The sequence below is a fragment of the Elgaria multicarinata genome, chromosome 1, assembly GCF_023053635.1.
Source record: "Elgaria multicarinata webbii isolate HBS135686 ecotype San Diego chromosome 1, rElgMul1.1.pri, whole genome shotgun sequence".
Lineage (NCBI taxonomy): Eukaryota > Metazoa > Chordata > Lepidosauria > Squamata > Anguidae > Elgaria > Elgaria multicarinata.
In genome coordinates, this window is record NC_086171.1 from 54,854,227 (window position 1) to 54,881,372 (window position 27,146).

At 38.4% G+C, this 27,146-nt stretch overlaps 1 protein-coding gene across 12 annotated transcripts in view; it reads left to right on the forward strand.

The window, feature by feature from the left end:
- Positions 1 to 27,146, forward strand: part of SATB1 (SATB homeobox 1) — a 103,175-nt gene that overhangs the window by 13,792 nt on the left and 62,237 nt on the right. For all 12 annotated transcript variants that reach the window (XM_063128475.1, XM_063128439.1, XM_063128412.1 and 9 more), the window contains one exon: positions 23,592 to 23,703. In XM_063128475.1, coding sequence (XP_062984545.1) covers positions 23,592 to 23,703 — 112 coding nt within the window. The remainder of the gene's footprint in view (positions 1 to 23,591; positions 23,704 to 27,146) is intronic.

The following is a 27,146-nucleotide window of genomic DNA, read 5'->3' on the forward strand; positions in this document are numbered from 1 at the left end:
GAAATCCATATAAAACTGTTGGTTATTTTTGCTGATAACTTCAGTTGAGGCCATCTGGAGATTTGGACTGAGGGGCATCAATATGCAGATGACATCCAGCTCTATCTCTCTTTTTCATCAAATCTAGGAGAGGCAGTGGGTGTTCTGAATCGCTGCCTGGCTATTGTAATGAGCTGCATAAGGGTCAATAAACTGAGATTAAATGCAGACAAGATGGTGATTAGTGGATAGTTTTTCTTCCCAGCTCAGTGTTGTTCAACATGTTTTGGAGGGGGCTGCACTTGCCCTAAAGGTTCAGTTTTGCAGTTTGGGTGTAATCGTTGATCCAACATTGTCTCTAGAGACACAGGTCACCTCAGTGGCTAGGAGTGCCTTTTATCAGCTTTGGTTTATACACCAACTGGGACAGAGATTAAGTGGCTACAGTTATGCATTCTCGTCAAGCAGCCTCGGCATGCATTGTACATGAGACTATCTCTGAAAATGGTCCAGAAACTTCAGTTAATCCATAATATGGCTGAAATTTGGATTTCAGTGATTTCAGTATATGACACCATTGCTTTGTCAGTTATACTGGCTTCTAGTCCATGTCTGGGCTCAATTCTTGTGCTAATTTTTTTAATGGGTTGTGGCCAGGTCGCCTGAAAGATTGCCTCCTGCTGGATAACTGTAATTAATACCTATTCAGACCTTGATGTTATCCTTGGAGGAGTTCTCAGTGCTAATGCCAGGTGAGATCTGGTGAATGATTACTATCAGGAGGGCCTTTTCAGTGATAGCACTGTGGTTGTGGAATGCTCCCATCCCACCCCCGAGGCTCACCTGATGCCTGCTCTGTATTCCTTTTGGTAAGAAGCAAATATTATTTTTATTCCCCCAGGCTTTAAAAATACATATTTGGGGCTTTTCATAGATCTTTATGGTTTTTTTGGCTTTTAACGTTTTAAGACCTATCTGTATTGATTTTATTGATGTATCTCTGCTCTATTGTGTCTTTATTATTATTATTATTATTATTATTATTATTATTATTATTTATTTATTTATATAGCACCATCAATGTACATGGTGCTGTACAGAGTAAAACAGTAAATAGCAAGACCCTGCCGCATAGGCTTACAATCTGTATTTTTATTGCTTTGTATTGTGTTCTTAAACAATTTTATGATGCCACCCAGACAACATAGAAATGCCATAAATATTATTGCAGGACAGTAGCATCCATTCATATTTGCATATGTATAGAGAACCAAGATGGACATCTGGCACTTGCAGAGGGATCTTTCTCTTCTCTCATCTCACTGGTGTACACTTGTCAAGGCAGGTGTTAGAGGTCGGTACCTGCCAAAGCCTACATATTGCAGGAGTCCTGATGCCAGCTCCTTGGAGACTCCAGGCTCTGCAGGAGCACCTCCTCTTTGCTGCTGTTGCTGCTCCCTTTCTGTGCATGTAAACAGTGATAGGAGTGAAGAGATGGAGCAGTAACCTTTACTCACCCGAGTGTTCTACCTTTCTGCAGTTGTGCAAATTGAGCCCAGAGGGGGAAAAACAAGTAAATAGGCAGCAGTGACAGTGGTGAGGAGGATGTGGACCCACTTAGAAATGGAGCCCTTCTGAGGGCATTTTGCCCAAGCGTCCCCCAAAACATGTAGCCAGTATGGGCTATGGTAATACTATTGGTACAGACTACTTCAACAATTATTACTGTAATATGAAATCTTTCCTTTGTCACTTGAAGACAAATCTTTGCCAACACTTTTGAATATGAGTGTAGACGTGTAGCTACTTTTATCAGCATTAGTTGTCAGGTACCAGGGTAATTGTGAAAATATTAAAAATTAGATTTGTGATTCAACTTGGACCCTGCTGAAGCAAAACCTAATGAATGTCTAATAGGATAATGTTCCATAAAGCTACCTTCTCTTCTGACTTCATTGACCTGTGAAAATAATAGATAAGGTACTACAACTTATTTTCCCTCTCTCCCCCTTGATATGGAACTTTTTATTTAGAAGAACATTAGACAACACTTGCCTGAGGGTTTGAACAGGTAATAGCCAATTCTGTTGTCAGACAGGTCTAATGCCTGATATTTCACATCTCTTAAAGCTTTTAAAGGATGGTTTTTATTTCATTAGCAAAATCAGATTGCTTTCCAGAGCAACAACATACTCTCCTTGCCTCAACTTCTAGAATGACCTGTGATATCATTAAATTACAATGCATTTTTATGGACAACAGGATCCTTTTTCATCACTTTTACAAATGCTTATACATTTCAGGGTTTTCTTCTCTTTCGTAAGCTCTAGTGGCCTCATCCTTCTACAGAAGAATTGACTAGATTTACAGCATTTTCTAACATTTTCTTGTTTAGAATAGATGTATGCGAAGTATAAATTGGCTTAGCCTACACTCTCCTCTTGGCTTAATGAAAGCTAGTGTTGGAAAGAGATACTTCCTGTTAGGTTGCACTTCCTGCAATCATTGCTTATTGTGCCTAAATTTGGGCTTGAACAAACAAAATAAGAATTATGACGACTTGAGCCCAAAGCTTTCCAATCCCAAAGATCAGTGCCTGCTTGTAATGGCTCAGCCTTCTGATCCATTTCCCCAAAATGTACCCTTGCAAAGAAGAGGAGCTAGTGCTAGGGAGGGCTGGGGTAGAAGGCTTGAGTAATTGAAGATGTTCCATCTTTAAGGCCTGGGATGGTCCTATAGAGAATCCTTTGATGACTGGGAAATGAAGTTTCCAGTGCATGCTTAACATATTTAACTGGGAGGCATTGGGTACTCTTACTTTCCAGGACAGAAAGCCAGAGTCCTGTACGCTACTAAATCCCTCCCTCTCTCTTCCTTCTCCACTTTGCCAAAGGTGGACTGGACAAATGGAAACAACTGGGCATAGGAGGCATGGGTGGAAGGGTGCTGTTGCACCATATCCTGCTTGTTCATCCCTGGCCGATGGCTGGTTGGCCACTGTGTGAACAGTGCTGGACTAGATGGACCCTTGGTTTGATCCAGCATGGCACTTCTAACGTTCTTATGTTCATTTTCTTGTGCTTCATTTTTCTGAGATTTTGTAGACAACTCTCTAAACGCTTTACTACTTAAATGAATTTTCCATCTAAATACCCATTCGATGAAATTGATGATATGCCCACTTCCACACAGTCTATGGAATAACAACATCCTGTAGGAAGATTAAAGGATGTTGACAGAAACAGAATTAAAACACAAAACACTGGATAGAGGATAAGACTGAGAAAGGGTGTGTTGGGTAGGTGGGAGAATGCATCAAGAAAAAATCTCCCTCATTTCTTTTTTATTCCTGTCTTCTGTTTCCCCCTTCTTTTCACCCCCGAAGAACCTGAGAAATACTAGTAACCAGAGCTTGATTACAGAAAGTCATGAGAGGCAACCTTGCAAAGGATCCTCTTGTTTCTGTAATTATTAGGATCGCAAGGTGTTTAGACATGGCCAGGACTGTAGAAGAGTGTATAGACAGCTGTGGATACATATTGTTTAGAAATAATTGTGGCTTAAAACATCCTCTGTCTTTCTCTTTTACTTTCAGTTAGTGGTGCAATTAATTCTTAAAGTGGGTGGAGGGGAAAACTTATATTCTCTTCTTTTGCCATTTTAGCTTGTTCTCCTTTAGAATGTTCAGTATTCTCTCCTAACAGAGTAGATAAGTTATTTTGAATAATGTTGTGTGTGTGTGTGTTTTTTTCTCATGCTAAAAAAAAACCCCAAAAAAACCTTCTTACACTTCCCAGGAAAATTTCTCTTCCAACACCCTCTTGTACACGAAGTTGTTCTCTTAAATCTGGCAGCTCAGCAGCAGTATTACTTTTAAGACCTTATAGCCCTTGGAACATGTGCATATAAACTCTCCAGTTGAAAATGATTTGTACTATATTTTAAACTTCAGTTTCCAGTCCTGTTTTTGGTATCATTCTGTATAGTCGTAAGGGATTTTTTTAAACTTTTAAAAAGAATTCTTCATGTTCTAACAAATACATGGAATTCTCCCAATCCCCTCCCCCAAAAAAACTCTTAATTCCTAGAGCAGCAGCCTGGTCTTGATGATGATGATGATGATGATGATGATGATGATAGTGATGATATATATATGGTAGCATTTTAGACTTTTCTGTACTATAATAAAATGAAAAGCAATGAAAAATAGGTTGAGAAGGGAAAGACCTACTACAAGTGGAAGCCAACAACAGTGGGCCTCATGAAAGCACCCGGAATTTATTTATTCATTTTAAAAAGTCATCATTGGTTTTAAAACATGTTTAGAAATGCTAGCAGATTGCTTCTTTTTATTTTAGCAATCTTGAGGGGAGCCGCAGTAGCTATTTCTTTCCCCCTGCCCCCACTCTGGTTGCATGCTGTGGGTATTTGCATAATTACCCTTAATGGCACAGCCTGACGTGTCATGTGAACCTGGCCAGGGTGGCTTGTTGCCGTGGGTAACCAGCCACCCAGAACCCATGAGCGGTTGTAGGATTTGTATTTATGTAAATTATGCAAATCTCCCTGGCATGTGACCATCACATGTGAAGGAGAGGGAAATAAGCCACTGTGTCCTATTTCCCCTTCATAACCTTGTGAACCGGGCCAGTAGTTCTTTATAATGCTCAATTCAATTAAAAAGAAAATATACTCTGTTAGAGTGAAGGTAGTTCAGGGAGAACCCCCTTCTTGGGATCGCAGGAATATCCCTCTAACCTATGTTCTCTGAAATGTATATACTGTTACTGACAGAATCATCTTGAAAATAAGGTATATCGAATTTCTATCTTATAGTAGACTTTATGTAGCTACACATGTTAATTAAATAAAATATGAATGTTCCACAACAAGAGAGCTACCTAGTATCCACTTTTTAAAGATTTATTTTCCTTACACTGAGATTACCTCCAAGGACATATTATGTGAGAAATGTTCCTGAGAGAGCAGATAGATTATCTTCAGTTGACATGTAGATCCTGTGACTGTGTTTATGTATGTGTAAAAAACTAGAGTGTACTTTTGCTACAGCATTAGGAAAAAGAGACGGGTGGTTGTATATATGCACATACACACAATATGTAATGCCTGTTCTAAGTATCATTTTAATCTGTATTTTAGTCCTCTTACGTCTTAGCCTGTGCTAAGATATCATTTTTATTTCTCTGCTTATTGTCCTCTTGGATCTGTTTAGGAAATGGAGCTAAGAAACCTTTATCATGTACTAATAGTATAGAATGAGGATGTTTTTAACAGGTATTACATGTTAGAGATATGCTTCAGATTTGGCTGAACCCTGAGTCCCAAACTGAATTGTAGTGATTGGACAGGTTTGGGAGGAGTACAAATCAAAGTGGGATTCCACTGATGTGGACTGAATCTGAACACTCCCGAAGAGAAAGACAGACAATGTGTCTCCAAAAATTGATATATTTCCCCCTCCCCCCAGTCTCTACCTATAAGAGAAACACCTGGGTGGGGAGAGGGGAAGGGAGAGACGGAAGTGTTGTTTTGTGACTGTCAGCTCTGGCTTCTAATCATAGTGAATGGTTTAACCAGGTTTCTCCAATCCTAGTGCTTTGTGGGAGGGATGTTGAAGTAATTTAGTGTTAAGTGCACTTAGCTTTTTCGCACTCCCAGGAGTGCTAAAGTATTAACGTTAAAAGAGGGTTTGGGGGAAGGTGTAGCACTGAGAGTTTGCTTGGAAACTGTTGTATGTTCTAGTCCTTCTGCCACTGCATGTATCCATCATCTGTCCTATTATACTTTCAGTGACTTTGGTGTCAATTTACCAGAACACAAAAAAGTCTTAAACTGTTTTTCATTCAACATAATTACCTGGTCTCTGAAATTTTACTGGGTTCTTGCCTAGGGAAGCCTCTATGCCATAAACAATTTTCATACAGTTTGCCCCATACCCATGGAGGGAAGTAAATCACAAACCCTTCCCCCATTTGAATTCTTTTTGGAAATTGTCAGGATACTTAACTAAGGGCATTTCTATGGTGTGTGTTGAGGCTACCTTGTTGGGAATGGCCCAGGACTTCATGGCTTCTATGACAACCAATATCTGCCCATTCATTCGGCAGTCCACACTTTGGATCTGGTTTTCTGCACAGGGTAGGATGAAGGTATCTGGGAGTGTAGGAACCTTCTATAGTTCTCTTGTCAAGGACAGATCACTAGCTGGTGGGGTTTAGACTTGTTGGGGCTCAGAGCCTTTGCAGGGGAGGAGTGAGTAATTATGATTGTCTGCCCCAGGAGACTGATGGCTCTGGATGGTTTTCGGATGGCTATTGGGGACTTTAGTGTCACCTCAGCAGGTGATTCTTTTGAAGCTCTTGTTGATCTCACACAATCACTCCTGAATGTCCTCTCCCATGAAGTGGAGCCAAATGAGCTCCTTGGTTTTCTAAGTTCCTACGTACGATAAAATGTGTAGGCTGTTGACAAGTTACATTGGTGGAAAACGCGAAGCAAGTTGGATAGAACATGGGCTATCTGAAGGCGTACTTTATGGCAGTGAAGGCAGTGAAGAAATTGAACTTCCCTGCCACCATTGCATCTGTACAGAATCACCCTACAGACTCTGTTGGGTAGTCAAAGGTCTGTTACGAAAGAGGAAGAGGTGGACCACTCATTGTAATCAGTTTGCACACATAGATAAAACTGATTGTATCCATGCTGACTTCGATGCAATAGTTGATAAAGATCCAGTGGATGTAACTTTGGTCCCTGTTTGTCTGATTATAATGGATACTTTTCCATTTGTACAGCCTGAAGATGTGGACAAGATTGTTAGAAAAGTGAGGCTTATCATTTTTGTGCCACACACACACACACACTTTTGTTAAACATCTACTTAATGCTACTGCTCTAAACCTGTCCATTAATTTGCTATTTGTTTTTAATTTATGAACCTCTGTTCCATTTTATGTGGGGACTTTAAAATAATATTTGACAGTGTTTTCACAACATTGTGGTCTAGCTGGCCTGGAGAATTGCTACTGTGTCATCAAAAAAAGTTAATTTTAGCCTGAGTAAACCATAGACCAGGGAGATGATTTAAACATTTAGTAGCTTTCACTCCAAGAGGAGGATATGAACTAGCGATGAAGAATACTTTTAAGGTCCAGTGCAGGTAGATTCATAGACATTAAGAAGCTATAAAAGCTTCAAACTCAATATAAAAGAGAATTGTTTTAGCTGTAATAATAACCAGCATATCTAGCTACACACAGCCAACACTGATTAATTTCCTATCATGTATGGCCTTTGTTACATCTGTACTGCCACTACAATAAAAAAATAAGTTGTCTGTCTTTAAACTCATTACTCCCCCTGCAATTATCTTGCTTCTGTCTTAATATTTCTGACCTTCTGGAAATATCAAGACCTGTTATTCAGCCATCTTACAAATGAAACAGATTTCACATTGAGATGGGTAGTAGGTGATTTCACTCAAAAGTAAGAAAAACAATTTGCCACTAAAATGCTTATTCCCAGTACAGAATCCCTGCAAAACATTTCTTGAAAATCAGGAGGTGCACACTCCCCCCCCCCCATTCCTATGGTAGGAAACATAACTGTGCTAGATGTGGTCAAATGTTTGTAGATACTGTAAAGTTTTGCTAAATTGATGTTATTTTATACTGTGTTTGAGGCTTTTACTACTTCTTACCTGTGCATCTCATGTTTATAGAAGTTCCTGGCTATGAACCCTCACTTAATTTAATAGACATTTCATAGGATAAATAGTTCTTTTGAAAACATACTTTCCATTCTGTTGAAAGTTTTTATTGTGGAATGTTGTCAATACTATAAACAATATAAGAGAGAATTTAAACATGAGAGCTGTTTGTCACTGGTTTGTCGAGCCTTGGAACTTATTGCCAGTGAAGTAAAACAAGCCAGAAGCTTTTAATTCTACGTTTAAAATATATTTGATTATCATTTTTATATAATTCCATTAGGAATTGTTTATACACAAATTAATTTTTTTAATGTAATGACTGTAAAGCACCATAATTATTTGCATGAAAGGTGTTACAGAAATCCTAGCATTTGTACCATACGTGAAGCATTGATTCTGGAGTTAAGGCCATGGACATGGACAATTACAATTTATTCCGATAGGTATTCAAACAATCTCTAAATATAGGATAGAGTCTTTGGTCCCAGTCCTTTTCATGATCTTCTTTAGTGTCAGGTTCTCCAACTCCACAGTGTTAGCCCTGCCTCCCCTCAAGTCTTATGTATAGAGAGAACAATGTTAAGTTAACAGAACAGTAATATTCTTCAATTCCATACTCTGCTACTATGAAAGGCAGACCTAGTGAGCAATCCACCTGGCAATCCACCACCCAGCAATCCACCACCCAGACTTTGAAAGGTAAGCACTATAAGTTGTACATGCTCAAGAGGTCTCTCAACCTTGCATGAAGCATCGGAGCCCTGAGAGGCAGCTATTGCAGCTGCATCTTCTTAGCAACTAACAATGTCCTCCAGCCCCTTTCTGCTCTTTGATGGCTTACCGGGCTGGTAGTCATGGCTGGAAATTCTCCCAACTGTTCCCCCCTGCCTAGTGAAAGCCAGGTCTGTTTTCACTTCCATCCTGCACATTTTCCTTGCTTGTGGAGTCATGCTCTGGGGCTAGTACCCTCGGCACCCGAATATTTATTTTTAACTATGTGAATATGCTACTGCTCCCAATAAGTTAAAAATCCTTTACTTTTAATAAAAAAACACCTCAAAATATAAGCAAATAGGCAGAATCGTTAAAATCAATGTTAGAATTTAATTTCACTTTTCTTTGCGTATTATTTTGCTATGTAAACATACATGGAAATATTTTCAGTACTTTTGACCAAACTTCTTTAATTAAAAAAAGTTTATTGTTCCTCAGTTTATATAAAAGTTTATATGTCGCTCAGAAATGGCTACCTTAACATGCCAATATTTTAGAATTTTTAAAATATGTATAATATTATTGATTAGAGCTGAGTTTTGCATGACTACCTTGGCAGTATCACTAAGCACGGACTGCTGGGTAGATGTCCAGGGCTATGCAGTTCAAAGGACACCCACACCCACATATAAACACAACAGCACCAAAGAGGTGGCAGTGGCAAACCACAGTGCAGAAGCTGTATTGCACTGGCATCTAAAACCGAAGCTGTGTGTTAGTTTAATTTCAATAACTCTCCAGAGCAAGAAGGGTAGACCTGGATGTCCGAGGGGGGCTGCCACCCTCACTGTGGGAGGAAATAGTTTAAATTCAAATGGCATGTGGCTGCAGCCTCTGAATTGCCCAGTGCGGTGGGCTAGCTGGCACTTGCCTTCTCAGCTTTGACAGCCAGCGGAGGGGAGCTGAGCTGAGTTGAGCAGAGCCATCACTTTTTAAATTACTAAAGGCAATTTAAAAAGTAGAGCCATGGCAGTACAGAGGAAATAAGAGTGGTCCTGCCACATAACAAAATATTTTTTACAAAAACAATGGGACAGTCATGGTTGGGAGGCGAAAGCCCCTCACCCAGGGTCCCTTCAAACTTTGTCAGAGCCTCTGGGCTACATGATTTGCACATCCCAAAACCATCTTTTGTTAATTGCAGAACATATTGCAATCTTTCTCTGGTTCTGATGTTCTTCTGAAGTTATTTATTTACTATTGCTTCATTTTTACTTAATGATTTTCCCCTATAATCTTACATTGTTATCTAAGAATTAAGCATTTCCAAAAGGCATATCTAAATGATATTTTTGTACAATTTGTACCAATTAGATCATAATAAGACTATGGATTGTATCCAGACAAATTTAGTCATGCTTTAGTCCCATTGAAATATGTCGGACAAATTAGTCATGCCTCTTTTTACTGATTGTATATAAGCCGCTTTGGAAGCTTTTTTTGGGGGGGGGGAATAAAAATATTTTAAATACATAAACTTAAATCCCATTAATTTCAGTGGGGCTAACTAGTGTGGATCCATCCCCATATTTATAACCTCACTGTAACAGCTGGTGTTTGCTTTTGTGTGTATGTGTGTGTATTGTGTTTGCATTTGCTCTTGCACACACACACATACAGACCAGTAACAGAGTCATTGTTATACCAATGTCATTCATTAGAAACATATTCAAAGAAATCCTTGTGGTGAGGGTGAACATATAGAAGAGACTGCAGGGATCCCAGTATTCATGAGCAATAGATGAGCAGGGAGAATTCTAAGTACTGTCTATACCAGCCTTCCCCAACCTGGTGCCCTCCAGATATTTTGGACTTAACCCCCAGCATTCCTGACCATTGGCCATGCTGGCTGAGCTGAGTGGGAATTTAAGCCCAAAATAACTGGATAGTATGAGGTTGGAGAAGACTGGTATAGGAACTATGGAGAAGGTAAACGTAACTTAGCTAGTGGTTGTAGGGGAAAATGAAGGAGAGGAATATCAAGCTAGATTCTGGAAAATTAGGATGCAAAATGACACACTCTTGGCTGACATGCCAAATCCATCTTGCCCTTTGATCAAATAATGTAATGAAGGTTTTCTGATTTAATCCAGTTACACTGTTTGTTTTCTACAACATCACATAACAATGAGTCGATCTATCTATATACGCTGGTCAAGTATTTAACCTTTGAAGAGAAGATATTGGGCTGAAAGAACAATCTTCACACAGTATTTGAAGGCTTTGGACAAATAACAGTGAGAACTAGCAATTTAAGAGGAAAATAGTAGTGATATTTATCAGTTCTGTAGCCCTTTACTAAGACTGATTACTGTGGGGAATAAGTATCAGGTCTGATTTTTGTAGTTGAGATGAGGCCAACAGGTTCTGTATACTAATTTTGCTCCTGTTTCTGTGCTGCTCATGATTTTATTTTTATTATTGGATTGCTTTGCACACTAAGCAGCATAGAAAGCAATTTCTTCTTTTTAAAAAAATATCAATAATATATAGTACTGGAGGCATATCTGACCAAAGGTGTGGTGGTGATCTTGAGAAGAAAGGAAGTAGGTAGGCAGCATATATAATAATGAATTATTTCAATTATCTTCACATTATCTGGGCAAATGTATCTTCAGGTTATGAAAGAAACAGAATGGCTGGTATGCTAAATGTTTGTGTCCGTGAAGGTTAGTCATGGATCTGACAAGAGCAGAGGCAAGCTTTGATATTTAGTGGTACCATATTTAGTGGTACCCTGATCTGGTTAAAAATGTAACTGTTATTTAAACCTTTGGGAACAGTGATCATGGTGCTATCAAAGTCAACATATGTGAATAGAATATTGACTAACACACCTAAAAATCGACTACAATTTTAACATATAACATTGAATGTTAGAAGAGGAAATCTTTCAAAAAGGAATAAGAGGGATTAATTAAAAGGAATTGAGCTAGGAAGGTCAAATCCTTTCAGGATTCTCGGATGAGATTTAAAAGCACTATAAAAATGTTCAGATAAAATGTATAACACTTTAGATTAGAAAGGATATTAACACATCTGAGAGGTTGCCAGTATGGTTAAATGTCAGTGTCAAGGAAGCTATAAAGAGTAGAACCGCATCCTTTAAAAAGTGTCAATCTTGCCTTAATGAGGAAAATTAAGAAGAGCCCAACCTGCAAAGCAAATGAAAGTTGACAATAAAGCAAGACATTAAGGAATGTACAGTGCTAATTGTTAAAGGTGTAACCAATCAACAAACAGCTCATTCAATACATGCAAAACTGGAACTGGTCAGGGAGGTCTGGTATGTGAAAGGAGGACATGGGGATTGCAAAGGGGCTAAAAGTACAACTATATGCCTAATTTCTTGATCTTTGCCGGATCAGTCCAAAGGCGTATCTAGTCCAGCATTAAGTTCCCACAATGGGCAATCATTTTTATTGTTTTAATCAATTTTAATTGTCTCTATAAGATGCCTTGAGTGCCACTTTTGATACAAAGGCCAGATATAAATCCAATAAATAAATAAATAAGATACCTATGGGAAACAAACAGGACATGAGTACATCACCACCACCCGGTTTGGATTCCCCAGCAACTGGTATTCAGAGCATACAGGAGGTTAAATATAGATGTCATTACTATGGCCATTGATAGCCTTATCCTCCATGAATTTGTCTAATCCCCTTTTAAAGCTTTCAAAGTTGGTAGCCATCACTATGCCTTGTGGTAGCAAATTCCATAGTAAAATATGCCCTGTGTGAGGAAATTCTTCTTTTTATCTATCCTGAATCTCCCGCCATTCAGCTTCATTGGATATTATGAGAGAGGAAGGAAAACCTCTCCCTCTTTACTTTTTCCATACCGTGCATCATTTTATACACCTCTAAATTGTACCTCTCCCCCTTACTCACTTTTTTTTTCTTAACCTCCTCACACGGAAGGGCTCCAGCACTTGATAATTTAGTTTTCCCTTTTCTGCAGTGTTCCCAGCTCTAAAGTATCTTTTTTGAGAACTGTAGAGCTGGAAAAGTATCACAGTATTCCAAGTGTAATCATAGCATATATTTGTTATAAAGAAATAATGAAATTGGCAGCTCTATTTTCAGTCCTTTCCTAATAATAATAATAATAATAATAATAATAATAATAATAATAATAATAATAATAATAATAAGTCTTACCCTCTCCATTCTAATAGAGGCGGGGAACAACAGTAAATATAAAATACATAAAACTGAATTAAAACATAATATAAATTGTTAAAAACATCCTAAAAACATTCTAAAACATTCTAATGATCCCCAACATGAAATGTGCTAATCAGTCACTGCTTGCTGAGAACCTATCAGTGTATGTAAGAGAAGTTATGATTTTTTGGACCCATTGAGCATCACTTTATACTTGCTTACAGATTGAAACATTTGCAATTTTGATCCCCATTTCTCCAGTTTGGAGAGATGCTTTTGGATTTCTTTGCAATCCCTTTTTGTTTTTAAACACCCTAAATAATTTGGTGTTAACAGCAAACTTGGCCACCTCACCCCTATGTACAACATGCACAAGTCCCGATAGAGATCCTTGAAGGGACCCCACTGTTTACATCCCACCATTACAAGAACTGGCCATTATTCCTACTCTATTTCCTGTTCTTTAAACAGTTAACAATTCATAATAGGACCTTTTCTCTTAATCCATGACTGCTAATCTTGTTCAGGTTAAGGACTTTGTCAAAAGCCTTTTGAAAAGTCAGAGGCCCTGTTCATACAACATGCTAAGCGATGGATAGGCCGCTAACTCTTTTGTAGCAAATAATTAGTGATGTGTTTAAACCGTGGTTATGTAGCCACCATAGTTAGGAATGGTTCACACGAGATTCTAAGTTGTGGTTCACATGACATACTAAGCCATAATGTTTTGCTCAAATTGCTTAACTACCGCGGCTTAGCGTACCATCTGAACAGGGTCATTTGTTCACATTCTTAAAGAACTCTAAAAGGTTAGTAAGACGGGCATTACTGTTGCAGCATCCATAATTGAGTCTTCTTCAGTTAGACTTGTCCTTCTTTATGCTTGTAAGTATGCATAGAATTGTGCTGTCAGACATTGCAAAGAGTAGAATTATTAAACATGCAGAAGAACAATCTTTGCTGTGAATCTGGTAGACAAAGACCCTTACAAAAATTCCTTTGCCTCTCCTTTTGTTGCATTAGCCCTTTACCACCTACTACCAACTACTTTGAATGTCTTCCACAATTAACCACCATTTATTTGGTTTCCTGATTTTTGTGCAGTTTCCCCCATTCTAAAAGTTTGAAATGCCTCTCCTAAGGCTTAGTTACTGGCAGTAAGAGCTTTTAAGATAAAGTATGTTGATATTTTTGGCTCTGCTCCTTTTGCCTTCGAGCCTGTCAACCACTGAGCTTCTCTGAAACGGAATTCAGCTGAAAGAGGTTCTGTACCCCTAGGGTAGGTGGTGATGGGGGAACTGTTCACAGAAGGCTATGGTAACCTTGATTCTGCCTGCACCAATTTGTACAGGTGAAGGCAGAATTCTTCCCCTGCCTCTATATGGAAATAATTTCCACTTGTGTATATGGGAAGCTGAACCTCATCCATAACTGATACATCATGCAGAGGTGCTTAAACATGTCTGAGATTACTGCCATGACTGGAGTTTTAATTGGAATTGGACCAATAGATATTTTTCAACAGATTTTCATAGCAAATAGCTGTGAAATCATTATGAAAACGGGAGAGTCTGAAAGCAGACCAAACGAAGATTTGTTTGTCCTTGCAAGCATTTCCTGAATGTGACTGTAGCGTCCCTTCTTGTTTAGAGCCCCTCAGTTTGCTCAGCACATATTTACTTAGGTGGAATTGGGCATTAAGCTCTCTCCTTGCCTGAAAACCTCACCCCTCCCGTTCCCTGTATCCATCCTGTCTCCAACCATAATAAGAACTGATAGTTCTAATGCATTTTAAAAACTATATGAGCAATAGATTATTCAGATTACTCTCATACACATAAACTTTAACCTAAGATATTTCTGCTTTTTTAAAAAAAAATAAGACAGTGTGACTGCAAGTTGAACTACACCTAGAAATCGTTGGGGTTATATGTTGTTCCTACATGTAAAGAAAATTCCTACAAGTAGAAAACTAGAACATCAGCCAGATGTTATCTTTTGCTTGATATACTAGTTTGCCAAATGCAAGAAGATTTGTTCTTTAAACATTTGGGAACGTTTACATGTGCAGTCCTCAACCTGAAGTGTAGTGAATCCAATAGGGATTGAGGGAGGAAGCAGCAGCCAGGCATCTCTCCACCGTGCCTGGGTCCAGCTCCAGCTCAGAGCCCCCTCCCTCCTGCTACCAACTGTCTCTGCAGAGGCCACCAGTGAGGGAGGAAGCAGCAGCCAGGCATCTCTCCACCGTGCCTGGGTCCAGCTCCAGCTCAGAGCCCCCTCCCTCCTGCTACCAACTGTCTCTGCAGAGGCCACCAGTGAGGGAGGAAGCAGCAGCCAGGCACCTCTCCACCGTGCCTGGGTCCAGCTCCAGCTCAGAGCCCCCTCCCTCCTGCTACCAACTGTCTCTGCAGAGGCCACCAGTGAGGGAGGAAGCAGCAGCCAGGCACCTCTCCACCGTGCCTGGGTCCAGCTCCAGCTCAGAGCCCCCTCCCTCCTGCTACCAACTGTCACTGCAGAGGCCACCATGAGGGAGGAAGCAGCAGCCAGGCATTTCTCCACCGTGCCTGGGTCCAGCTCCAGTTGAGAGCCCCCTCCCTCCTGCTACCAACTGTCTCTGCAGAGGCCACCAGTGAGGGAGGAAGCAGCAGCCAGGCATCTCTCCACCGTGCCTGGGTCCAGCTCCAGCTGAGAGCCCCCTCCCTCCTGCTGTCCCCTGTAACTGCTGAACTTTCCAACTAAGATTGTAGTGCCTGAATTTGCTTTCCTTTTCCCCCTCCTCCTCCTCCCTCCCAATCCCCTTTCCTTTTGTGTCATGTCTTTTAGATTGTAAGCCTGTGGGCAGGGACTGTCAAGAAATACTTTTGTAAGCCGCCATGAGAGCCTTTTTTGGCTGAATGGCGGCATAAAAATACTTAAATAAATAAAAAAAAATAAAAATAAATAGAACTATCCCAAAAGATTGTTTTGGACTTGTAGATTGCAACTTAAACACTAATGAAGAACAATTCACACACTTCCTATTAGAAGTATTTCAAATTTATTTATTATTTCTTTTATCAGCTTGACTTTGCGTTCGTAGCCCATCAGTCACTTGTGTGAATATGTGACCTGAGTGTCAACATTCTTGAATATTGGTGAGTGTTGCCACAGTTTTGTACAGAGCAACTCAAGTTCACGTTCTGGTACTTGACAAACGTATTCACACAGTTGGTCATTGTGTGACCAAAAGAAAAGGGGGAAAAAAAGTGAATCCAACTCAAGTGTAGCATGATAATAGGTATTTTGGATTACTCTGCTATGGAGATATCTGTGCCTCTGTTTTGCAGTCATTATAGCCTTCTATTGCCATGTACATTGTAGCTTTTGGTACCCATAGTTTGTGGGAAGGGATAACTGTCTCCTGTTGTTGTTGTTTTTTATCATTGTAGCTCCAGACATTACCCAGATAATATGAATTTTATAATGTGAATCTTAAGAGAGTAGAGCAGTCTCAGGTGTAGTTACATCTCAAGAAATACCACAGGACATTGCAATTCAAATGCAAAAATAAAAACCTAACTCCTAATATTGGTGTGTTGTCTCTGAGATGTTGTAATTAGAGGATACAAAACTGTCTCATAGGATGAGGTGGTTCTTCTCTGAGCACTTTTGTTGCTGGGGAGAGCGGTGGGAAGTAACATTTGTGTCCATGTTGACTTGTTACATCAGATATACCACCTGTGCCTATTCTTAGAAAACTTGGAATTGCTCTCTACTTTGGGGTTTTTCTTGAAGATAGATCAGAAGATTCAAGAGCCACAGTAACAGAATGCTTCTGCCTACCTCCTGAGTGGTGAAGGAAAGCAGTGCAGTTGCACTGACCACCTATACATGTATGGCTGCAGTTTTGATTTATTACTGAGATTTATACCCCACCTTTCAATAATCCAAGACTGTTTACAATCAAAACACAGTCATAATAAAAAATACCAACACATCACGGAAACAATTGGGAAAATTAAACACTTTAAAGGCAGTACAAGCAAACCATACTAAGAATTATAATTTTCATAAGCTTACTGAAATAAAATTATTTGCTGTCAGTCTAAAAATGAGCAGCAGTAGTACCAAGCTTACCTCCTTTGGGAGGCTGTTCCAAATTTTGGATGCCACAGCTGAAAAGACTGCTTTTGGTCTAAGACACTATGTTTGATTTCTCAAATCCTTGGTGGCTTGTATCTATCAGATTTTTAAATTTTTATTTATTATGGTTTATACTGCTAAATAGCCAAAGCTGCCTGGGCAGTTCACAAAAATTAAAATGCTAAAATACAATATGATGAAACATAATATAAAAACATTTAAAACAGAATAAAACTCACAGCAGGGTAAAATTAAAAAAACACAGTAAAACGTTTAGAAACAACAATGAAGGATTACAAAGCTTGGGGAATTATAATTATGGATTCACCTGGACCAAAAAAGACTACAACGTAGGTACCAAGTGAGCTTCTTTGGGGACCCCCCAGAGAGCTTCGTCTTTTGGGTGGTATAGAAATGTAATAAATAAAGTGTGCGGCACCCAAAGGAGGCCTCTGAAGATGATCTTAGGGTCCAGGCAGTTACATATGGGAGGAGAAGATCCTTTTCTGCTCTCCATTAGAAAGTTGTGGGAGATACTTTCAAGATAGTAGTACTAAGCAGGGGTGTTTTCTTAACTTTATGCTAGATCTTGTTTTCAGTACTGTGTAACAGAATTTGATAGAACAATATAATCGTTGGTTTTTTGAGAACAAAATGCATTCATTTTCTGTTAGCGGTATATATACTAACGTTGAGACGCATTCTATCTTTGCCACTTTCCTTCCTCTCTTCGGCTGTACTCATGATTAGCAACTTTGAACATGTGCCTTCCTAAATTTCATTTGAAAATGTGATTAGAAACATCATAGGCTGCGTATTTGATAGGAACATTGAATACACCGATAATACAGCTTCTTACTACTGTCTCCAACATGTAGTTTACCCTCCACGATAGAAAGAAACATGTAAAGAAATATGTGAAGGCATTATGAGCAAGATGGGAATTTTTGGAGAAGAGGGCGGTTGTTTGTTTTTTACTTCAGGTACTAACAGTGGCCACCTTCGAGCAATCAAATCTTGGCTTAATGTTCCAAGATATGAACAAACTTCATGCAGCCACATGTAGCTGCTTTGTTCCTCTCGTCATGTAAATGAGGAAACTAGCTAGGAAGCCACTATTAGATATAACTTACCATTATATCCAAACCAGAAAATGATGGGTAATGGTTTCCAGACAAGCTAGGATATGAAGCTAGCTTTAAATTATGGCTTCATATCCTGGCCTGTTTAGAAGCCATTAATCTTGGTTTCCAGATTCTGGTGTAATGTGAAGCTATAGTTAACATTCACAGGAATGGAAAACAAAGCAGCTGTATGGGTGTACAGCAACAGTGTCCGTTTCTCAGCTTATTAAACTGAGATTTGATTGTCCAAATATAGCCATTGTGAATCTGTAGTAGGTGCTAGCTCCACACTGTGGAGACTGATTCTGGTATCAACAGTAGTAACGTGGGAAGTGGCCATCTTTACCTCTGTGGGTAAAAACAGAGAATTTATAGAAGTGAAAACATCCTTTACAAATTCGAGGAGGAGGGTAGAAAAGGAACCAGTACTTTGATGGATAGTTCAGTAAATGTCTCTTTTATTGAGAATTATAAAAATAAGGTGCTGCTTAACACTGCTGTGTCATTAATATGATACATTAAAAGGTTACTGTCAAGATAATGTTTCATTTTTGAAAATTGGCTGTAAGGGTTTATGGGCAGCACTCTTAATATTCTGCTCAGAAGATAAGATATCTTTTAACTTGCCACTTGACAAAATCATTATGTTGTTATAAGCCCTCTCATGATGAGTGAGATTAATGTTAAAGTATAAATAAAACCTTACTTGAAAATAAAAGGAAAATTAGACTTGGTTTACTTATAGCAAGCCTAATTTAACAGAAGCTGACATGTGCAAGGTGGTGGTGTGGAAATAGTGAGTGACAGGATAGTGTAAAATTAACCTTATTTAATTGTTTTACTGTTTTCCACTATAGCAAGCCATTTCAAATCATTTTCTTTTCAGAGGAGAGAAAAAATCCCTTAGCTAAAATTAATTAGCATTCATAATCCAGATACCATGTTTTTAGGCATTTGTAAGATCTCCATTAAAACAGAAAGAAAGATGTTTTAACTCCTAGAAATGTGTTGCAACACACAGATGGGAAGAAAGAAGAGAAAACTCTCCAGCAAGCTCTCTGTGTTAAAGGAATATTGCATCTTGCACACTCTTGATTACCCTGTATAAACAGTCTTTGACATCTGTCTTTATAGTTTTTGAGGAGACGAAGACTTCGTTAAAAGAACGATTTTTGTATAGCAGTCACCATTTCAGTCTTGCTTTACCTGTATTATGAAAGCAGATGGTCTGCATGTCTTTTGAATATTTATAACTATCAAAAACAATCTCTTGCTATTCACCCTTAGGCTTATGAGATGTCAGGACTGTTCTAGTTGGAGAAAAAATCATCTTGGGTGTTTACAGAAAGAGGATTACATTAAGCTGAAATGACTATACATTTTCCAGTTTAATATTTGTCCATCAGCTGTTTAATCGTATTTAGATAATTGTGTAAATAAGTTGTTGTAGCCTTGCCCCCTCTGCTGATAGAGCTTGAAAGCTTTCAACGCAGATGAGACAGTTGTATAAATGCTTCTTTTCTCCCTTTCTACTTTAAACAATCAGCAAGGAGTATGAAAGTTTTGGAGATGATACTTTGAAATATTTTGCACACACACAGAAAAAGCCTAATTTGATTATCTAAACATCTGTCTCTAGAGTTGTCTGCTAAGTTAGATAGTACATTTTTGTAAACATTGCAATGCCTTTGATTAAGCTATTCTTACTCTTCAGTACAGATATGTAAGAGCAACACTTAAGGTACAGACCTTAAAGATGGTGGAAAGGGGTTTGGGGGACAGTGGAGGATAAATGGTTTTTTGAACTGAAGCTGAACAATCACAGATAACAGATTTTGTAGAGGCTGGTTGATTTGGCAGCAAAGCATGAACAGTTTTGGTTTAGATGATTGAACTGACCTGATTAATTTTGTGTTTTTGTTGTGTCTCAGAAAGAACAACAATGCACTTCTAATCACAAGCCATTTATGAACAGAGTATCTACAGGTCATAGTTAAGAAAGGCCATCCTAAAAAGCTGTGCTATTGATTGCTGAAGAATGGGTCAAATATAAAGGCTTCCTCACACTTGGAGAGAAATACAGAATATAAATGCAGATAGATTACTGAGAATATTTAATTATTTTCTTTAACCTACAAAATGTATACAAAATTATTTTGATACCGCCTTTCTCAACGTATGAGAAGGTAGGATTCAGAATATAGAATACATTTTAAAGTTGTCTAGATGAACCAAAAATGAACTTTAGAAAAAATTCAATCCCTATTGCCACACAGTTATGGAAGATATAATTATAAATAATGCATTTGGCTGGGAAAGAAAGCTGAGGCTGTGGCAGATGGTGTCATCCCAGTGTAGTGGGCTTTTGCAAAGGTGGCACCATTTCAGATCAAATCTTCATCAGACTCTCAGAAAAAGAACTATGAGTACTGTGCATGTATGTATTTGGATACTTTTGGATCTTAGAGACACATGAACTCAAGTAATCTTGCAAGAGATATCCAGAGACCGAGAGAGCTATAGGCTGCTTAAACAAATTGCCATCAATTTCTCTTAACTTTTTAATTTTCAAGAAATTGAGAGGGGGGGAAACTTACCAGGTATTAGATAAATCTGTTTCTGGCATTGTAACATACTATGTTTTCTCTTAGTTCTCTCTTTCCTATGTATTTATAAGTTATTTGCAGCTATAGACAGTATGAAGAAATAATGGAATAGCTCTAAGATTGTGTACATCTTTTTGCCTAATGCTTAATATATGTTAACTTGCAAAAATATGTGAAGCTGAGAAAAATTCTGTGAACCTTTAAATATATAGCACAGGTATTTTCACTTAGGAATTGTACATTTGGGAGATAATACATACATGAAAATGTATTTTTTTTCATGTAAAATTGGATGGACACAAGATAGCCTTCCAAAGACATGACAACAGTAATATTTTAGCTATCTTTCTGGTACGACATTCAGCTAGTGCATGATAACAAGATTGACAGCCACTTGTCATTTTGTAGTCTTAAAAAGCCCTACTCATGCTAATTCCTTCAGGATTCAACCTGGACACTTCAATTTTGGACTTTTGTGAATAAGAGTTTCCTTATAGTTTTGTCTCAGACCACTGCTCTCATATTTAATTGGTCTATCTAGCCCATATTTTAACACTAACTAGCAGCAGCTCTCTAGGGTTTCAGGCAAGAATTTTTCAAACCTTCCCTGGAGATGCCAGGGACTTGGGACCTTCTGTATCCAGAACATGTACTCTAGCACTGGGCTATGGCCCTCCGCTTTATGGAGGACCTATACAAGATAGTATAAACAAGATATATCTTTCATTAAGTCCGACTGGTTCATTGTAATGATTCTGATTTAATAAATGTACTGAGCAGTCCTAAGGATGAGGAACCTTTCCTGCCCTAAACTCTGCCAGGCTCTTACCAACAAGGTAGAAGGAACAGCGGAGATATTTTTTTGCCCCTCAGACAACCAAAAAGGGAAATTCTATTAGACAGGCCTCAGAGCATGATTAGGGACTGGGAGGGCGTAAGACTTCGATCTACTCACAAGGCATGTCCCCAACACTCTCATTTGTCCCTCTTTATGAAGTCAGAATTCTGATATAGAGCAGAGATCAAATTTTGAATTCTTTTTTGGGGGGAAATTGTGCCTCTAGTAGTTACGGAGTGCCCCAAGCTTTAGCTTGGAAACATGTAACCATTGTAGCACTATGGAGTATTTTTCCTTTGTGGGGGAGAGCTACACGGACTTTGGTCCATGGGAGGAGCCAGGGACAAAAATGGGTCCCAAACCTCCTGAAGTCACCAAGCCCTGTCATAGAGGCAGCCATCATGGAAATCTCTGTAGTGACTAGGAAGAGCTAGGCAGAGACTCTGACTTTGGAAAAACCTCTAAGAGTTTTTTTTTCTGTACAGTCCTATGGTCTCTGGCATGCTGTCTAGGAACCATGGGATTGCACTCTTAAGTTGCAGCAGGATTTCCAACATGGCACCCATGGACGCCCCCAATTTTAAAATTTATTTTTAATCCTTTTTTAATATATGTACATGGATTTTATGAAATGCATGCAACTTTCTAGCAATTATACATAGGCTTCAACAAAAGCGAACCAAATATCCAAAGAAGTATTTATTTGACAGTGGTGTCTATATGCCACCCTTTAAATATTGAAAGAGTACAAGGTCCTCAATCTATTGCATTATAGGAGGTGAGTATTTATTGTTCCAATGTTTTAATATCAATCTTTTAGCTGTCAAAAGGGTAAATAGGATCAATTTTCACTGACCATTTGTTATATTCCATAAAAATGTGTATCAGTGAATATTTACAACTGTTTCAGTACAAAATTTATCTTTGTAATATCTTCACCCACAAAAGAAGCAGCAGTTAGACATTGCCAAAACATATAAAATAATAAGTAAATTATAAATAAATAAATGTTTAAAGGAAGCGTTAACTGTATCGCGCTGCCAACAATGATTTGAATTCGACAATCCCTTATTAAAGAGACATTGTAGTGGTGCCCAATAGACACTAAACAGAAGTTTTTGCTGAATAAGACACAGCCTAAGATCCACAGATGCCATAGGGAGACGCCAAACCTGTGATCCACTGATTAGGAATTTTGTGGTGGTGCCAACAGCAGTTTCTCAAAATCCCAAATGTGCCCACAGGTCCAAAATGGCTGGGGATTTAGTTTTTTTTTATTATTTAGTTTAGGGCATATAAGTGGGGATTTCTTTCCCTCTCCAAAATAGTATGGGTTGGATCCAGGATCTGCCTTTCACAAACGGAAGGGCTCAGCTAGCAGAAAGTTCCTCCGTCCAATTTTGGGGGGATCCCCCTGTCCCCCAGATACCACAGATCACTCCTTTCAATGCCATCTCCTGACTCTTTGCATATTTTCAGGGGGCTGGAGAAGTTGCTGTAAGAAGTGGGTTCCCCTGCTCCTTCCTTCCGTCAGCGCAGTTGATCCAGCATATAGCTTGATCCAACACATTATTTATAGAAATACTGCTAGAGATTAAATGAATTGTTGTAGATTATTTCAGTGGAACTAATAATCAAGATAACCTGGGCATTCATTCTGAATAGTTTTAGAATGGCTTCAGGCATCATTCCCACCCACCCCCATCACAAGTGTAATATTTGCTGCATTTTCTTCCCCTTCATAGCCTCATTTTCTCCCCTCTTCCCTCTCCATCCCCTTTTCCTCGTGTGTCATGTCTTGTTTAGACTGTAAGCCTGAGGGCAGGGACTGTCTTCTTTACTGATTGATTGTAAGCCGCTCTGGGAGCCTTTTGAGGCTGAGGTGTGGGATAAAAATACTATAAATATATAAAATAGTACAGCAGCTGTCAAATAGAAACTTTACATTATTTTTAATATGTGTTAAAGTACATGTTATCTTATGCCCATGTATGTTTGTGTAGAAAAAACAACCCATAGATTGTACATAGCTAGCTATATTTTTTAAAAAAGGTATTACCTAATGTTTACCAGTGTTGCGAGGCTAGTATTTCTGTCAAGGATTTGAGTGTAAAAATGTCTAGGGTCTAAAGAATTAAAATTCAATATGGTGTTGAGACTAAAAATATTACCCATCAAATAATTAAAATAGCTTCTTTTGTTAAACATCTCAATAATACAGATGCTTTTTCTCTTTCTTTTCAGAGTATGATTTCTTCCATTGTGAACAGCACTTACTATGCAAATGTCTCAGCAGCAAAATGTCAGGAATTTGGGAGGTGGTATAAACATTTCAAGAAGGCAAAAGATATGATGGGTAAGCAAAAAGATAAGAGCTGAAGTGTTGGTGACTACATGCTTATGATTTAACACATTTTAAAGTTTGTTTGAATTCTGGAAACACGGTCCTATCTTAGCTATAATGAAATCTCGATATAACAACTGATTATTTTTAATTTTGTAGAATATAGAGAGGAGGAAGGGGAGGAAGCTATGTTAGTCCTTTAATATTACAAATGTTTAGTTTTCAAAATTGGTATTCATTAATATGGGCCTACTAACACCTACTAGCTTTCTCCTATTTAATTGGGAGTTTCAATTCTGAACACATTTCAAATTTATTTATTTTTAAACCAAGTCTGTCTATTCACACCAATCTGTTGTATGCCCATCATAGTTTGGGTGTAATGATGATAGTGTGTAATCTTTGTGAAAATTATATTGAAAATATAATTTCAGGAAAACATCACTTAAAAGAATGAGTGAATCTACCATATTTTTAATTCATAGTTTTTCAGTGAAGCCTGTAGTAAGAGGAAAACTTGGGTGTGTGTTTTTTCTTTACTGTGTATAAACATTGCACTTGGTCCTACATTTCTGTTACAATGTTTTCTTACATGTTACAGGATTTACTCAAACATGTGTACTAAATTTGGAATGTGCAAAACAGCCTTAGTGAAAATGGACAGCATTTTTAGCGATAGCTTCAGTGACAACTTATTTCTATGAAATCAAATCATAGTCTAGTGACAGTTGTCTATAAAATAGAATTGGATCCAGACTTCATCGTACTTAAGTGGAACCATTGAAATCAATGAGGCATAAACTAGTCATGACTGAAAGTCCCATTGATTTTTGTAGATCTACTGTGACTAGATCTGGGTCCAAACCATCATTTGATCTAAATCGTATTGTAGCAGTGATATAGCCCACATAAGTGTCATATTAGCACATTTGATATACTGGGTTGGGTCCCACGCTGGTCACCCACTAGCGAAATGGATTTCCCTGCTACAGCTCCCTGTTGTGCTGGTGGAAGTCATGTTGCACCAGTGGAAATTCATTCACATGACATTGGATCCAACCAACTGTTTCTGGAGCCAGCAACATCGCAAAAGTTTAGGAGAATAATCTGTATAGTTGAGGTTAAGCATTTACAGAAAGATCAGTGCCTAAGGAAAATATGTAGCAGTTGCGAAGTGCACACCAGGCCCAATCACATGCAGAGCTGAGATTAATCTGAATTAAGAAATGTAGGAGGATAAGATCTGTTTAATGTCCTCAGTAGTATCATAGGATGGAAGTCTGAACTAATCCAATCCGACTACATTTTGAGCCACCCTCTGAGACTAAACCAGTAATGTAAACAGTCCACAATATTTTCACACATATCTACAGCTGGAACAATTATATAGCTGCCTAAGGCCAATCTCCTTACACAGATTATGTATATCTGTCTTTGTATTGTTTTAACCTTTTGAAAGAGTTTACAGAAGTTTGACCACAGAGAGTCAACAACGTGTATACATAGTGAAAATAAAATAGACTGAAGAATAACCAGGGGATTGGCCAATGACCTGCTCTAAGAATGAAAATGGGGCAGTTGAATTTAGTTATGAATGTTCACGCTCAATAACCAAAACATTAAGTTATGGTTTGCATGTGAGAAGCAGCTGTCATGGATAAGATAATACAGAGCCTTCATATTGCCTTTCACTGCTCTTTAGGCACAATATTTTGCAATGGAGCCAGTTCACACTATGAGCTGCAGTCTTTCTTTTCTCCTCATATTCCTCCCCAGAATGTGGGGCAGTGGATAAATGCTTGTGAAAACGAATGCCATATATGGCCAAGTCTGCAGCATCCAGTATTTCACAACGGCATCAATGGTTGCCTGCAGTGGATTCTGTAGGCAGTTCGCAGCCTGAATTCTCTCAGGCATTTATTCCTACATTCCCTGTATTTGGGGAGGGATTTCATTGATTAAAAAAAAGTGGCTATTTAAAAAGTGATTAGATGTTAAACGGTGTAGATGAATGTGTGAACTAGCCCTGCATTGAACCAAATTTGAATAATATCAGAAATGGCTTGGAAATGAGATTTTCATACTTCAATAATAAGTCCTATGAAGAAAATAGAAGTTTTGAGAAAGCATTCATATCTAGTTCTGTTCATTTTTTTAAAAAAAAGAAAATTACCTTGTGATAAATAGAGATGTGAGTGCGTGGAAACATTTGGGGAGAGTCGCATTTTAGTCTATCCTCCCCAAGGCCATTTTTTCCAGTGGAAACACTGAAAAAACTTACGTGTGTTTTTTATCTTTTGGAATGAATGAAATGCTGTTTAAGACACTGTTTCCACTTAAAATGTGTAGTACAAAGATTTTTATGTAAGAAAATGCACAGCATTAGAGAATGATAATTCCTATGTATACTATGGACATATGCAACACTGAAATACAAGATGCATATATGTCCCTAGAGGGTGCTCCCATCTTCATGAGAGCATCTTAAATGGCCCTCATTACTTGTGAATTGATGCTTGCGTTCTTCTGGGAACTTCTGAGATCCTAGAAGCAAGTACCTTGTGTCCGCTGTCAGTTTGACTGGCCCCTTCCTTGTGAGCAACCTTTTCCTCTTTCCTCCCAAAACTGTAGAATTGTATACGATAAGTAATAAATGATGGATTTATGTTATTTAAAGCAGTAAAATCAGTTTATGTTTGATAAGGAAGTATGATGTGGATCCAAGTGTGTCCATCCACTAGTGGAACAGAAGCCACTGGTGGAACAGGATTTTCCTAACCTATCCTGTCCTCCTGCAATCCCTATATGCTCCCCAAATCTGCTCCAGATGGTTCTCTAACTGTATGGAGCAGATTTGGGGACAATGGAGTGAGGTTCAGCAGGGAGGAGAGAATGAGGTCTTGATCTGTCAGCGGTTTCTGTTCCACAGGCACAAGTTCACCATTGGATCCAAGCCACTGTTTGGCGTATATTTCAGACTTTCACAAAATTTCCATTTTGAGTAAATCAAGTGATGTTTTGATCACTTATTGACTGATATTTTAATAATAGCATTGCATTCAATTTTCAAGATGCTTCTAGTAAATGGGAAAAAATAACCCTTAGTTCTTCTAACATAGAATACTTTTCTATGAGCTGTACTAGCTGGAATGCATCCAAAAATTAAGCTTCATCCAATATTAACAATAATCATGTAACTTTTAAGGAAATACATATGAAGTCATTCCAAATCTTTACATTCCAAATCATACTTCCAGTGTTGAATCCATGGATGTAAAACAGCATGACCCAATTGCAAAGCCCATTGTCATGGTGTTACAAGTGACTCCCATGTTCATTCATTAAAGATTTTGGGCTTGGAAATACCAATTGCAGTCTACTTTTGAATAAGATTTGAAAAGTCATTGTCCGGGAACATATTAAAGAAGTTGTGTATAAAAATATTCAGATGCACT